The sequence below is a fragment of the Amblyomma mixtum genome, chromosome 7 (genome assembly GCF_055824585.1).
Source record: "Amblyomma mixtum isolate Tamu chromosome 7, ASM5582458v1, whole genome shotgun sequence".
NCBI lineage: Eukaryota > Metazoa > Arthropoda > Arachnida > Ixodida > Ixodidae > Amblyomma > Amblyomma mixtum.
Window position 1 is genome coordinate 72387814 of NC_143018.1, and position 15886 is coordinate 72403699.

A 15886-nucleotide genomic window follows, 5' to 3' on the forward strand; every position below is an offset into this window, starting at 1 on the left:
GGGTCGCATTTGTTCGCTGCGCTAGCATTGCGCAAGCTACCATGCTTTGAAGTATCGGCTCCGATATAAACAATATTCCTAGTACCATTTCATAAGCTTAGACACGCGCTGAGTATAAAGAGGCGCGTCTTTTGCTCAGGTGTCTTCGAAAGGCCGGAGTTCAAGCGCCTGCTTTTGGAACTGCCCTTTTCCAACCTTTCCGTACCGAAGACCAAATGTAGCGGTAGTCCTTGAAAATAACAAAGAGATAGGCTCCTTGCGAACCTACCAGCACGTTAACTACGGTATCGAGCACCGCAGACTCAACAAAGGCGCCAACAAGTGCTAGAGTCCAGGGAAGGCCCATGACGAGAGCCAAGCTGACGTAAAGTCCAAGGCAGCCACGCTGTTGACCACCGTCTTTCGCATCGCCGTCTTCGCCGGACACCGACCCACCACGAGTTCTCTGTACCGCGGAAGAGGTGTTCCGAATGTAGCACACTGTGCTGAGGTACATGAACAGGCAGAAGAACACAAGCGATGCCATGGGGATCTGGAAGTAGAGGACCTGTCCCCAGAAAGTGCAGATAAAGCACGCCGTTTCTCCGTAGCTCGGTGACAGAGCCGATTCAGGGGCCGTCTGGTCCACAGTCAAAGCGGCGGCGATGACGGCCATAGGCGCACCCCAGGAGAAGAGGCCGTAGGTGGCCAAGGAATTGCTGCGAGTCGAGTTCGCACTGACAGTGGTGAGGCACCTCCAGATGTCGAACGACAGCACACACGTCCAGAAGAATGTGCACAGGAAGCTGTAGTGAACGAACACCGCACCCGCGTAGCACACGTCCTCCGAGAGGTCGATGCCCTTGGTGAGAAGAAAAAGAGCCTGGGTGACCAGGAGGGTCCCGGAGAGACATATCGCGCAGGTGGACGATGCAGATCGTGCGTCGCTGTAGGTGCAGAACACTGCAATCTTGAGAGCCAAGAAGCATATCGACAAGGACGTGAACACCACCGTGACATAGTTCTGAAGGCTGTAATAGTCGGGCTTTTTCGGTTTGTACGTTACTAACGACCACCGCTTCGCTGATGTTTCAGTGACTTCGTCAGTGTAGTTGTGATAAAGGTGTAGTGCGCTGGGGACTAGTTCTTCCCGTGTAATATAGCAGTGGCCGTCGAGCATGGCGTAGCAAGTGGGCGTGCTTACTACGGGCCTGAACAAGGCAGCCAAGTTCGGCCCCATCATCGGGAACCTGTCTGCTTCTACCGTTGGTGGTAGGACGGTTGTCGGTGCGCAAGAAAGGTTTACCGCATTAGCGCCATTGCACAGGGCGCAGTAGACGTTCTTGTAGACCGGTCCTTGTGGGTCATTTACATTATGGACGGGTGCGTAGTACATTTCGCATCGACGGACCAAAGCTTCAGCCGTACCCTGTAAACACGCTTCTTTCGGCCTGTGTTCACTGCAAGGCCTTAGGTAGGTTGCTGGGTTCCTCTTCGCCTCACTGGGTGGAACAAAGTAGACCGCGCTTTCGTTTCCAAACGTTACCGCAGTCCAGAAGGTGGCGTTGGCGCTGTCATTGTTGCAAAGTGCACAAAAAGCGTTCCTGCAATAATAAGAGAAAAAAAAAAGTTGAAGATTTGAGCACCGCATGTGCTGTCGTCTCTAGTTTTAGAATTTTAGGGCAACCTTTTCCAGCTCATTTTTTTTTCGGTCGGTGAGCGTATTCCGTAAAGCACTCTTGCAAGCATGGCGTGAACAAAACTGATGAACAAATATTGCGAACAAGTGAATTCAACAGGACTAGGCAGTCATTGCTATTGAGCTCATTGTTTTGTTGGTGTATTTGATTTGGCGCTTAGAGGCTGCAATGAAAGGGGCCTCCTGAGGCGGAATGAAGAAAAAATAGACACAAATTTCACCATAACTTAAGAAACTAAAAGAATTGATGGCTACCATAAGCTATATTGTGAACTATTCTGCACTTTTTTTGTGTCTATTCCAACTTCATTGAGGGCTAGCAATATCTAGCTATGCTAGCAATACCCGCAAAGGATTTGCGTAGCTAACATAAGCAAAAGTTTTAGCCCTTATTCAAGAGAAGTGGGTGACGGACTGTGGACCGTGCAGTAAACGTTCACAGTCGCCATCTAGAGGAATACAACCAAGGTGCTGGCCAGTCGCGTACCGTCCTCGTTCTTTCACAGTGCTGAAACCCGAGTCACAAGTAAAGTTAAGAGTCAAACGTTGTCCGTAGCTATCCTGCGCTCTATCAGTGGTCTCAAGATGGCCAACGAGAGGTGAGTAAGGCGGCAAGAAAGTCAGAGGCCTATTGTGTAGCGTGAGGCACATTCGCCGAGGTTGAGTAGTTTTGCGTGGCTTCTAGAGAGCCGTGATGCGCATGCGCGAGGAGTAGTGACGTCACTACGCACAGCTGGCGTGCCTCGCCGCGCGCGCTCGCCTTCCTTTCCTTAGGTTTGGTTTGGTTTATGGGGTTTAACGTCCCAAAGCGACTAAGGCTATGAGAGACGCCGTAGATTGATCGGTGTTGTTGTTGTTGTTTAATACTTTATTTGTGCACAAATTTAAAAGGGAAGGGTGATGGGATCAGGCAGACGGGAGCCCTTGAGCCCCGGCGGCCTCCGCAGCCCACTTGCATGCCGCCACTTAGACGGCTGGGTCTGAGCTGCGCATCAGTGCCTCCCGCTGCTCCATATTTTCAATGTTGCTACGTCGTTCTGGAAGATTTGAGCAACCCAACATCATATGCGTGAGGTTGGCTGGCTGAGGGCAGAATTTACATGTACCCGTCTACTTGTCTGGGTAAATGTGCGAGTAAATGGTGGGATGAGGGTACGTATTTGTCTGTAAGCGGCGCCAGGTGTTTTCTTGGGCTTTAGTTAGGGTTCTGTGGCCGGCAGGATATTGTTTGCGGGCCAAACGGTAGGCTTGCGTAAGTTCCTGGTATGCGGTCAGTACATCCTTGTGAGAGCTACTGCCACCCCCGTGTTCTCCCTTTGCCCGATACGCTAGCTCTCGGGCGGTATCGGAGTGTAAAACATTGAAAACGCCAACGCCAATGAACACAATGAACGCTGACGGCCTATGGATTCAGCGCCGCGTTTCTGGCACAGTCTTGTCAACGCCTGCAGCTCACATCTCTCTCTCATCACCCCACGCACCTATAAGCACGATTCAGGCGTCCACTGACCCAGGGAGCCATTATGCGCACTTACTTTCCTTAATGATCGGAGTGTAAAACGTTGTCAGCGCCAACGCCAACGAACACAACGAGCGCCGATGGCCTATGGCAGTTCGGAAGTGACCACTACGTAATTCAAACGCAAATTAAACTTACAAGGTTCAGCACAATCCAGAGAAAGACAAAAATCACAGATTGGAAAAAATTCCGTGAACAGTTGGAGAATGAAGCCGGAAGAACTGCGATAACGGACATCGAAAAGTGGACCAAACGACTAAGGGAGGTCCACAGAGACAATACTACGGAGCTAGAGGTCACCGATGACTTTCCACGTGCGGATAAACGATTGCTACATCTTTGGGAGGCTCGTAGGGGACTGACGAAAAGATGGAAGAAACAAAAACATAACAGGAAATTGAGACTCAGAATAGCTGAAATCAATAAGGAGATAGAAGACCACACTGCAAACTTACTTAGAGATAATTGGCACCAAATTTGCAATGAACTAAACGACAACTTGGGTAGCGCTAAAACATGGGCGCTGCTCAGGCACCTCATAGACCCGACAAAATCGAAAAGAGAAAACAGCAAAACGATAGAACGTATCACACACAATTATAAGGGAACGGACGCCCAGATTACAGATTTTCTTTGGTCCAGGTACGTCGGAAGCACGCAGGTGCCACCCTCCACCATGGTGTATTCAGGGACAAGGAACTCGAAGCTGGATGAACCGATAAAAGACTACGAGGTATACGCGGCTGCCAGGTCATTCCCGAGGAACACAACACCGGGCAAAGATCAAGTAACAAATGCAATGATCAGAAACCTCAGTGATGACCAAATCGAAAGCCTGACTGGACTAATCAACGAGCACTGGGAAAGGGGCACGGTCCCGGCGGAGTGGAAACACGCTGAGATTATCGTGATACCTAAACCAGGGAAAACACCCAGTTTAGAGAACCTTAGGCCCATTTCACTAACTTCATGCCTCGGTAAACTATACGAGAAAGTGGTCAAGACTACACTGAGCATTTACATGGAGGACAACGGTCTGTTTCCGGATACCATGTTCGGGTTCAGAACGGGGCTCTCCACGCAAGACGTGATGCTCCAGTTAAGAGTCACGGTACTAAAACAAATATCGGGCACTCGAGAAGGCGTAATCTTGGCCGTAGACCTCAAGGGGGCCTTCGACAACATCGGCCACAATGCCATTCTCACAGAACTCTCGGCAACAAACTGTGGGGAGAGGATCTTCGCATACGTAAAGGCCTTCCTGTCTTACAGAACAGCAACGATCGGCATCAACAACATTAGGTCAGAAAAGAAGACGACGCCAAACAGAGGGACGCCACAAGGATCCATCGTCTCACCTTTGCTCTTTAACATAGCAATGATTGGATTAACTAGGAGACTGAAAAACATCAAAGGTGTAGAACATTCAATTTATGCGGACGACATCACAGTGTGGACGACAAAAGGATCGACGGGAAACAAGCAAGAAAAATTAGGAGTCACTTTGGCGACTAAAGTGGTGCAAGGCGAAAGCCTGAGTACAGCATTCTGCCACGAATGTGGTTGTGAATGATGATTGAAGTGCTACCAGCGAATGACGCGTCCATTGGCTGTCTGCGTGTGTTACTGATGTGTGGTTAACATGTTAAGCTTCGCCGGTAAGAGTGGAACGCGACAGCGTCTTGCAACGCTGCCAGGGAGTCCACAGAACGCCATCGCCAATTCGGCTGTACGCCTTGCTGGACGGTAAATTTATTTTTTGAGGAAAGGAAATGTATCTCTCTCGCATATCTGGGTGGACACCTGCACCTCGCCGTAAGGGAAAGGGGGAAGATGGGAGTGAACGAAGACGCCGTATTAGCTAGACGCGCCTTTGTTCATTCCAAAGCATTCAGCTGGCATTACGGAGTGGCTAGCGTGCTCGTATCGCACTCCGGAGACCCTGGTTCGATTCCCCAACTCGACCAATTTCGTTCTCGGTTTTATTGATTTATGCGGTCTAACTAGAAAGATTAATTAGGCTATTTGATATTTATATCATTGTATTTCTATCCATCGTGTTCTGTCATTCACCTGTCAAATGTTGGAACTGTCTAGGATGTTCGACACAACGTATATGAAACGAGCAACGTCGAACTGAGTGGGGAAGTGCGTGGTGGTGGAGCGAACGCGGCTTCGTACTTATCTGTTTTTTCAGCAGCGTTTCCTTCCGCGGACGCTGTTGTCGCTGCGACGCGCGTCTTTTCTTTTCCTCTGTCTTCTGACCTCTTCATTCTCCTCTATCTTAATTAGGCTAATTGATTAATTAAGCAATTAAATAAACTCAGTCCCACTTAGTTGGAGCATCACTATACGATCCCTTTGATTGGTTGCACGGTTACTAGCCAAAGTACAATTGGCCCCATTTGAAATTCGCGCACTGTGACGTCACGAGCATTTCGACCAATTGAAAAGCGTGACATTTTCTGTCGACAACTCCTGCTTACAACGATGAGGCATTAAAGGCTTCCGCCTTAATACTGCAAAGAGCGGCGGATGAGATCGGTCAATTTGCTTTCTTTAGCGGGATGCAGTGCTCCCCAGAAAAATCAGAATTTATTAGACTTCACAAAAATAAAGAGGACAGGGGAACGATATAATTAGAGATAGATGGACAACCCGTAAGGAGGACAAATAAGCTTCGCATCTTGGGAATGTGGCTGCAGGAGAAAGGCAAACGGGACCATACCATCCAGCTCTTGGAACACTCCACGAAACAGATATGCAGGATGTTAAGCCAGATTACGAACAAGAGAAAAGGGGTGAAGGAGCGAGATGCGTTACGGATCACTTCTGCGCTCATCATACCGAGGAAGACGTACGCGCTTCCGTACCTACAACCTAACAAAGGGGAAAAGAACAAAATGGAAACATGCATCAGAAGGGCGTATAAGCAAGCTTTAGGCGTCATGACCTGCGCCTCCACAGAGAAGCTGATGAACATGGGGGTGTACGGCCCCTATGAGGAGCACAGCGAAACCATGCTCAGATTTCAAATGGAAAGACTTAAAAGAACAGCCGCTGGCCGCGCACTACTGGTCAAGCTAGGATACCCGGCAGAAGACGAGGGCGAAGACAAGACAGACATTGACAGCCAAATTAGGAGCACTTTCTTGGTTAAACCAGTGCCCAGAAACATGGACCCGAAGAACCACGAAGGAAGACGGGCGGCGAGATCATTGGAGTTGGACAGGTTCCTAAAGAAGAAACAGATGGTTCTGTATGTTGACGCGTCCAAGTACAGAACGAAGGAAAACGCCAGGGCGGTAGCAGTAGTGAACGCCAATGGGAATATAGTTACTGGTGCGTCAGTGCGCACAAGGACAACACAAGCAGCGGAAGAGATCGCCATAGCTCTAGCCCTGACTGAAGCCAATCGGCAGGGACTGAGTTACTGGATAGCGACGGATTCTCAGGCTGCAGCAAGGGCATACAGAGATGGAAGGATCGGCCGAAAAGCCGCGAGTATCCTCTTCGAACAAAAACAACACAGACATGGATCAAACAACACAAACATTCAACACACCATCATTTGGGTCCCTGACACTGGGGTTGAGGGAAATCTCATGCAGACACCGTTGTCCGAGGGTTCACGAACCGGAGGGCGAGTTTGCCGGTCAAACCCTTCAGCACGCCAGAATCTTACGGGGAGGCAATGAAGGCGTTGTTGGGAGCGCGCAAGAAGTACTCGGCTCCGGCGGATATCCTCGACAGAGAGCAGGCCACCACGCTCAGACGACTACGAACAGACACCTACCCAAGCAGAGCCATGTATCACAAAATGTGGCCGAACAGATACGCGAAAGAGTGCGTGTGGTGTGGGGGCTACGCCACAACGTACCACGCCACCTGGGGCTGCGAAAAAAGCCCTTTACTACCAAAGGTAAATAGCCCTAGTCTAGAGCAGTGGGAGGCCCTCCTGGCTGACTCCGACCCGAGCACACAGCCGATGCTGGTGATGAGGGCCAAGGCAGTGGCGGAGGCCAACGGGATCCTGGACTAGGGAAGACCGACCACTGAAGCTCCACATCTATCTATCCCCATCCCCCATCCCCCTACTCCCTAACTCTTCCTTTTGAAAAAAAAAAATAAATGTTTTCACTACTACTTCAGCGCCGCGTTTCTGGCACAACGTTGGCAATGTCGACGCATGCAGCGCACACCTGTCACTACCGCCACTTAGCTTAAAGCACGGTTGAGGTATCCACTGTTCCAAGACGGCAGTTATGCGCCTTCCCTCTGGTTCAGGTGTCGACCGAGATGTGGACACTTCGCCCTCACCTCACGCTACGTATATACTGGCATAGCAGAGCTAAGCCACTGCCAATTTTTTGGCGCCTAAGCTACGAAAGAAACTCAAGGGGGCACTTTGTTGACCTAAAGTGCGGTGAGGCGAAAGCTTTAAGCCCAGTGTTGCTACTTGTGTCACTGATGTGTTTGTGGTGTGGTGTTGTAAGGTCGCCTCGGATACAGAAACGTGCTAGCATGAACGAAGAACTTTCACCGAAGGTTCCTCGCCAAGAAAACGTATGGCTTACCGGTAAGTGAGGTCTCTGGCGCTCGTAGCGGGGATGAAATGGAAAGTATCGTTGAATAAGTGCACCGCCTCGCACGCCTCTCGGACTTCATCTTCGGGCCACGCGGCTAGGCAGCCGGTTACCATGTAAACGAACGTCTTCACTTCAGGAGTCGCCTGCACGTCTATGCAGGAACTCTTGGGCACTTCTGTCTCCGGAGCATCGGGAAGCTCGACGTCCCAGCAGCAGTCTCCGTAGACTTGGCAGTTAGGTGAGCGTGAACAAGCAACCGACTCTGTGCTTGGACTTATGGGCTTTTCTAGGCCATCGTGAGGGCCCTCTGGGCATTGCAGGAGCTGGGCGACCACCGACGTTTGAAGGTCATTGTGCACTAGTTGACGCAATGCCGATGGCAAGGGGTCCTTGTTCACATCGTGCTTAGTCATCAGGTCGGGCCTGAGCAACGCCGCCGCATAAGCCAAGAAGAACCATGGCATCCACAAAGAGATGGTCTTCATTCTGGGTTGTAAGAATAAATGATGCCTATAGTGAATAAATGTCAGAAAAATGTGAACAGAATGCAGCTTAACATGCACATACTCCCTTGATCTTTCCCGGCACAAGTGAGGTGACAAATTTTGGAAAAGATTGGTTTATTGGTTTATTGGGGTTTAACGTCCCGGAGCAACTCAGGCTATGAGGGACGCCGTAGTGAAGGGCTCCGGAAATTTCGACCACCTGGGGCTCTTTAACGTGCACTGACATCGCACAGTACACGGGCCTCTAGAATTTCGCCTTCATCAAAACTCAGCCGCCGCGGCCGGGATCGAACCCGCGTCTTTCGAGTCAGCAGCCGAGCGCCGTAACCACTGAGCCACCGCGGCGGGGCAAGACAGCTATCACGAGAATACATAAGTGACATAGACAGAAGTTTCCAAATTTTATCTAATATGCCAGATTATATGTATAGTAGTCTGAAATATATAAGCCACGGTTTGCTTCCAGTATTTTCCAGTTTTTAAGATATATCGTCATGATTTCATGGAGCTTTACCGGCACTATGTGGAAAGAGAACAGTTCTTTTTGTGAGAGAACGACAATAACCTTCCCTCGACTAAGAGATATGAACTTCGTACTTGTATGCCGTAATGCGCTGCCTGAATGTTTAAGAGAAAATGCAGAGTCGAAAAACAGCGCAGGCGGTGAAGACAGTTACTAACCAATAATAACTGATTGCGCTGCTATGATTTTCTAACTTTACAATCACAACTACAGTAAATTGTACGAAGCAGCTTAGGCGACAGAATGACGCGAGCAGTACGTTTGAAGGCGTGTATGCGAGAAGTAAATACTAGCTAGTTAAAGTAGACGCTTAAGAAGTTACTTCCGGGAAACAATAAAAATTGGGCCACTTTCTACAACATTAAAAACCAGATCGCGTGCAGTGAAGTTTAGAGCCGAAAATGAGAGACCAAACTAGTATCAAAACTGTGTTTACTTACTTGACTGCCTATTGACTGCGGCGCCGTGCAAGACGTTGGTTAGGATTAAAGAGAAAACATGCGAAAGGCAGCTGTTGTTGACTACCTCTCAAACCTTGACGCTTGAAGCCTTGAAGAGCAGGGCTCCTGAAACATTTCGGGCTCCTCAAGAGTACATGATCACCTGTAGTCCGGAAAGCCTCTAGAGAAGTGGCGTATTATTCGGCCCAGAACCATAATCTCCAAGAAATCCGTCACTTTTTCTGCACGATGTTTGCTATCTTCTACGATTTCTTTTGAAACAATATTAGCGTTTTCGAAATCTGCCTGTGTTTAACTGTTTCTTGACAAACACTCTTTTGTTGCTGTATAAATGAGGTTGAAGTTCACTGACCTAACGGCGAGCGGTCACTTGCCTTTCTCCTGAGTATCAGAATCCATATGCCTCATATATTCCACGGCGTGGACGAGGAAGAGGACTGAGCGGCGCTCCAGGCATTCACAGGACTTCGTGCGACACATCTCGGCGCAAGCTGCTATAGCGGTGTCGGTTGATTGCAAACTGTTTCGAGGTGTTAGTCCTTATGGGGACAAACCGACGGAAGCGGATATGAAGGCGATTGGCCGCAGATTTCTCCCAGCTCCGCAAGGGGCAAAAGAAGATAAGGTGTTGTCACACGTTGCGGCATTGGATTTCATGGCCTACGTGACCTTGTTTTCCGCCACCGTTTCCTGTAGAGTGAAGATACATTCGTCGGACAGCAGCGTTGAAATTTTCACATCCGTCTTTAAAGCGTCACTTCCGTTTGATAATCTTTTTTTGAAACACGTAACGCAGTAGGAGACTGGGGGCCGCATTTTTCTCTCCGCGGAGTTCGTAACGGAACATGTCTTAAAATTTCAGTACAGAAGCGCTCTCGACAATTTTTTTTATTTAATACAGCTTAATTTTCGCGAACCTTCGAGATTAGCTTTACTTGTTCTTATAGGAACAAAGAGATCAAGATTCGCGAAGAACAATTGTTCCACGAAAGTTCTTGAGGGATGATTAAAGTCGTTATTAAAAGATTTTCAGATCAATACGCTATAACGTCCAGGTCAAATCACTTAAGTTCCAGGCATTGCTTTCTACTGAGCACCCAAGAAATGTCACAGGTGCGTTCAGGAGCCGTATGACGATTTTTGCAGGCATTCCCATCACTGCCGAAATGTGTGACAATCGCCAAGGTTGTTTTTAAAGATTGGATGTTCGTTCGAAACAACCAGGGACAATAACTGTAAAACTACAGCTGGATATTTTCCAACACCAAAGCGTTGAGCGGGTGGCGTGTCAAGCGAATAAGCCATTCCACCCCATTGCACAAGTTAGGACGGACGAAGATTACGACCATTCTGTGAGCGCCCCTGTAAACTGTGTTTCTAGCAGCATTAGCTGTCCCCGTTAGGTGAATGACGGGCCCCTGTTTACAATAATTTCTTTTGTTGACAGGGGAGCTCTGGTTACTACTACATGTAGATGTGTGGCCAAACGTCGGCTGGCTTACTGTTAAGAATGAGGTGTTGACCTCGGATTTAGAACCCGCCTAGGCCTTTGTTTAGCAGGGCCCATTTTACAAGTAACGTTCATGTGGCCTCGAAAGCACACCGTAAGAACGGCATCGGCAGCATTTCATGACGTGCATTCTCGGAATAAATTCTTTCATTGAAGCGAGCCATGCAATGCGGTTATACGCCGCCATTGTTTGTCATCAGGATAAACAAAGAAGTCCACGTGCCTGTGAATGAAAGCGAGGAGAGCAGTCGTCGCGGCAGCAAGGCTGTCTCTTCGGCACGCACACTCTAAGTCAAAGTGGACGGGATCTTATCGACGGCGCTCAAACAAGCCGATAGATGATGAAAGGGGGGGGGGGGGGGGGGGCATAGGAGCCGCTCTCCGAATGTCGTGGCGATAACCGTGCGACATTTGACGCAGTCGAAATCACAGATGCGAAGAGCTTTATTGAGAGCAGGAGGTCGATAATGTTCGCGTGCCAGAGTATACAAGTGGGAAAACACAGAGCCCATGGTGGGGCCCGTGTTGGCAGGACAGCCAAAACAGGCGGGGATGACAGGTGGCCGGGCAACATTTGTCAGATGGGTTAGATAACCGCGCGAGAAGTTCACTACGCACGAAGCTATGCAGCCATAATGTTGGCCTATTGCTGCTTTCTTTTCAGGCTGCCGGCGGTGAAGACAAACAAATGCTATGTTGGGGAACAAGAGAAGGAATGAAAGATGAAGTGCCCCAGCTCGTACCACTCAGTATAAGGAGCTTAAAGCAATTGGCGGAAAAATGATGGTATATATAAAAGAATGAAAAAAAAAAACAAAAAAAAAAACAAGGGCGTAACTTCTACCCTCCCCGACCGCCGACATAAGAACGGGTTGGTTGCTCAGCGCAACACTGTCTGTTGAAGTGGCTACGTATTTGTGTATGGGGGCACCTCGCTACCATCTGTGAACTGCTATTCCCTTACTAGACTGTAGAACATTACTTTGGTTTTCTGCATGTTAATTTTTAGCCCCACCGTTCTGCTCTGCCTGTCTAACTCATTGATCATGCTTTGCAGTTCATGTCCTGAGTGACTTAGCAGTGCAATGTCATCAGCGAATCGCAGATTACTTAGGTATTCTCCATTAACTTATCCCCAACTGTTCCCATTTCAGGCCCTGGAATACCTCCTGTAAGCAGGAGCCATGAAAAGAAAAATGGTAGGTGTAACGTTAAGAGATCGGAAGCGGGATGAGTGGGTGAGGGAACAAACTCGGGTCATTGACAACCTAGCTGAAATCAAGACGAAGAAATGGGCTTGGGCCGGGCATGTAATGCGAAGGCAAGATAACCGCTGGTCCTTTAGGGTAGCGGAGTTTATACCAAGAGAAGGCAAGCGTAGCAGGGGGCGGCAGAAAGTTAGGTGGACGGATGAGATTAAGAAATTTGCGGGCATACGGTGGCCGCCACTGGCGAAGGACGAGGTCAATTGGAGAGACATGGGAAAGGCCTTTGCCCTGCAGTGGGCGTAGTCAGGCTGATGGTGATGATGATGAGTTAATGGAAGTGGTAGGATGACGGTAGAGATAAAGGCCGGGCTACGAGGTTTTTCCAGGTGGGCTCGTTCAGGTAGCCGTAATTTATGGTTTCCTTGTCCTGGTGAGGGCGTTGGTCCAACTGGTGGTCGGAGCGTAGCTGCTTGTTGAGGTCGTGGTTAAAGGGGAGGAATCCCTTGTTTGTTCTTCGTTGGGAACAAAGACTAGAAAGGGTAGTTAAAAAACAACTAAAAAGAAAACTACCCGGCTTGCCCTGCCAGTGGCACAACAGGCTCTTCGTTGGGGACAGTGCGAACAAGGCGTTTCATATCCTCAAGAAAGAAGGTGCCAGTTCTGCACAGCCATCATCCCCGTCCACAATGTCCCTAGCGTCGCAATGGACTTGTCCAAACAGGGGTGCTACGATTACTAAATGCTCTGACAACCGCATCTAGTACACCATACGCTGGCCAAAGACAGGCACCTGCGGTCCATCGCTATGGCCATGGGTAATGAAACTGACTAGTGAGAGTGACTCATGCACACACCCGGTTTGGAGTGCTGTATGCATGCCGCTTTATGTGGGACAGGGTGTTCGTAGCAAACCGAAACCGTATACTCTCTTGGAAGGCGCGCAAGAAGTTTGGTTCTACAGCAGGAGAAAAGGGCTAATGAAGAAAGAGGTACGACCGGGCGAAGAGAAAGGGTGCACGACGTGCATTTGAGGAGGCGAAGGAATGCATTGTGGGGTGGACCAGACGTAATTCAGAAGCTTTTTCTTCCTCTTGTACTTCCAGGACTGGGCAGGTAAGCTTTTTGAAATTTTCTAAACTGAGCGCAACGTGAAACAGCACTTTAATGTGTAGTTAGGGTGGCACTAATGTGCCCCCAAAATGGCGGCGTAGTGTAGTTAAGAAGTTGTCACCTTAATATGACGTTCGCGGCGGTGATTGCGATCTACAAGAACGACCGATTTGGAGCCCCTTGCCCTCTCAGTACCTATGCATCATTTTGCCGTGACACTCTTATCTTACTGAAAATAAGTGATTTTACTCACTGATACTACTACAGCCTACGAGATTAATCAGTATTTGCACTAGTAAGTGCAGTATTTAGTGGACGTCGGCTTAACTCGATTTCTGCTTGGAAATGCACTGTGAAAAGTCACCCAGCGTCTTTCTCAGCCGTTCACGGGGCAGTCAAAAAGAAGGAAGTGCAAAGCGAGACAACAAAGAGGACGTTGCCGATGCCGCCAGAATCTCCATGTCAAGTTCGCCTCAGGTGGCCGATATCCAGGCGGCTGAGATCGGATCGCTATTTCAAGGTTCTTGCACGCGCTGGTCGAGCTGCCAAAAAAAAAAAAGCTCAGATTAGGAGAAGACATACGCTTACACAAAACGGACCATTACCAAAACAGTGGGGCATTGCAGCTCGTGGCAAAAAAAATTGGCTATGGTTTAGCTTGGTTAAGCCCGGTAATTTCGAAAGCAATATCCGTAGCTACGCCATGGTTCAGCTGGTAGTGTAGCTGGTGGTGGTGCTTGTGGTTAGACTTGTGGTGATGAATCAGTCATACAATCCAATCCATTCCAATCCAATTCAATCCAATCCAATACAATTCAATTCAATCTAATCCAATCCAATCCAATCCAATTCAATCAAATCAAATCCAATCCAATCCTATCCAATATCCTAATATGGTAGCTACCGGCCTCGCTACGCGACGGGTTGAAAGTGCAACTATATTGCTTTCGCAATAATCAAATCCAATCCAATCCAATCCAATCCAATCCAATATGCTAATATGGTAGCTACCGGCCTCGCTACGCGACGGGCTGAAAGTGCAACTAGTATTGTTTTGGCAATAAAAGCTGGTGCACCAAGTTTAACCCAGCACAGCCTCCTGAGAAAGGAATAGTATGGGCTGGGACGCTGTGCACTCGTTCTGCTTGTATAAGTGCTGGCTGTTCTTGAATATTTTCCCAGTGACCTATGCTTCCTTTTTTATTAGACCAGCAGTCAACACACATGGCAAAGTTCACAATTCTAGGAGTGCCTTTAAGAACACTGTTTTTCAGTGCAAAGAACTGAAAGCAACGCAGTAAAAGCAGCGCGCATCTTGAAATTATTCTGGAACGGTGTTTCACTAAAGTGCTGATTCCTTCAAACCTTTTGAAATTCAACTTTTGACTTAACTTTTTTTCAATTATAGTTATCGAGCCGCCGCTGTGGCTCAGTGGTTGTGGCGCTCGGCTGCTGACCCAAAAAGACGCGGGTTCGATCCCGGCCGCGGCGGTCGGGTTTCTATGGAAGCGAAATTCTAGAGGCCCGTGTACTGTGCGATGTCAGTGCACGTTAAAGAACCCCAGGTGGTCGAATACATTTCCGGAGCCCGTCACTACGGCGTCCCTCATAGCCTGAGTCGCCTTGGGACGTTAAACCCCAAAACATAAACCATAAAATCTAGTTAACGAAATCAATGTTTCCCTTCAGAATGGATACGAGAGGTGCCTGTCAGAAGCGCGTAACTGAAAAACAGGCACTGACCTGACATCTCATTGCCGTAATATATCAAGCAGCGGCAACCATGTTAATGACTTCCTGCTCTAACGCTGCTGGTTTGGTCTGGTAGCGCTCACGTAAGTTTTCCTAATGAACAAGCAATGATAGGATGGTAAGGCATAGATTAGGATGTGCTGCGCATCCGAATGGTAATTAACGAGAACATATAGTTGCAATTGATTCGGAAAATGACTGCCTCCTTCAGCTGGCAGATCCTTGGCGAAGGCGGACATATAGAGATTTTTCTGCAGAAACAAACAACCAAAAATATCTCTGGCTCAAAGAAACAAAAATTATATACAAGTCAAAGAGGTCGGATTATTTTTTTTTTACGAAAAGTACACCAAAAAAATTCGAAATGCCGAAAGGGCCCTAAAAGAATCTCTAACACCTGCCATTTAAAAAGAAAAATCTCGTCCAAATTTTACCTCCCTATTGCAGCAAAAAATAAAACGCGAAAACATGGGGCTTTTGCTCATTTATTTATTCATAATAGCTTGCATGTGCAAGGTGCAGTGCAGGCGTTAGGCAAATTTAAGCCGCGGAAGAAACACTGTAAGAAGTAACGCACAGTAAAGGGGAAAAAGTTACAAAAACTTAAGTCCTTGTACTTATTGTAACATATCTGCAACATAAGTTTTTGTCAAAATTCAGTAGCAAGGATACCAAACGCAGTAAAACAAAACAAAAGAGAACCAGATGGAATGCAATAATCACCTGCGGCTATCAAGAACCGCGGTAAAGACAGGACCTCTGTGCAAGGCACACAGCGGTTTGTCCTGTGCGTCCCGACTGTCGTTGCAGCATGGCGGTAAGCATGCATACATATGGTTTTCACGTGGGCGTATGAGTGCATTTAATATTCATTTGAATCTTACGTGAGGGAACAGCAAGGTGACCTATGAGGAGCGTCTGTGGAGCACTCGGCGCGAATACGTAGTATCTTCGATGTTGTCACAAAAATGGGCTCTGCACGAAATTAATCTCGTCCCGCGCCGTAGAAGCATCGTATCAGGATGTAGGC

General features: G+C 48.3%; 2 protein-coding genes across 2 annotated transcripts in view; one reads left to right on the forward strand and one right to left on the reverse strand.

Annotated features, from left to right (window-relative positions):
- On the reverse strand, positions 1-9800 carry LOC149336463 (uncharacterized). Its single transcript, XM_089552918.1, has 3 exons — positions 9629-9800; positions 7775-8272; positions 1-1583 (listed from the first exon to the last, which is right to left on the reverse strand). Exons 2-3 carry the CDS (start codon positions 8269-8271, stop codon positions 161-163), a joined length of 1920 nt encoding a protein of 639 aa, XP_089409044.1. The 5' UTR covers position 8272; positions 9629-9800; the 3' UTR covers positions 1-160.
- Positions 7794-15886, forward strand: part of LOC149336464 (uncharacterized) — a 21378-nt gene continuing 13285 nt past the window's right edge. Inside the window, exon 1 of the mRNA XM_089554148.1 lies at positions 7794-8024. The gene's annotated coding sequence lies outside the window, so the exon portion shown is untranslated. The remainder of the gene's footprint in view (positions 8025-15886) is intronic.

What these genes read in the sequence shown, in the direction of transcription:
- LOC149336463 (XM_089552918.1), bottom strand. Translation starts at nt 8,271, where the DNA reads ATGAAGACCATCTCTTTGTGGATGCCATGGTTCTTCTTGGCTTATGCG. An exon ending in GCCAGAGACCTCACTTACCG is followed by an intron (nt 1,584 to 7,774) that starts GTAAGCCATACG and finishes TTATTATTGCAG; the next exon opens with GAACGCTTTTTGTGCACTTT.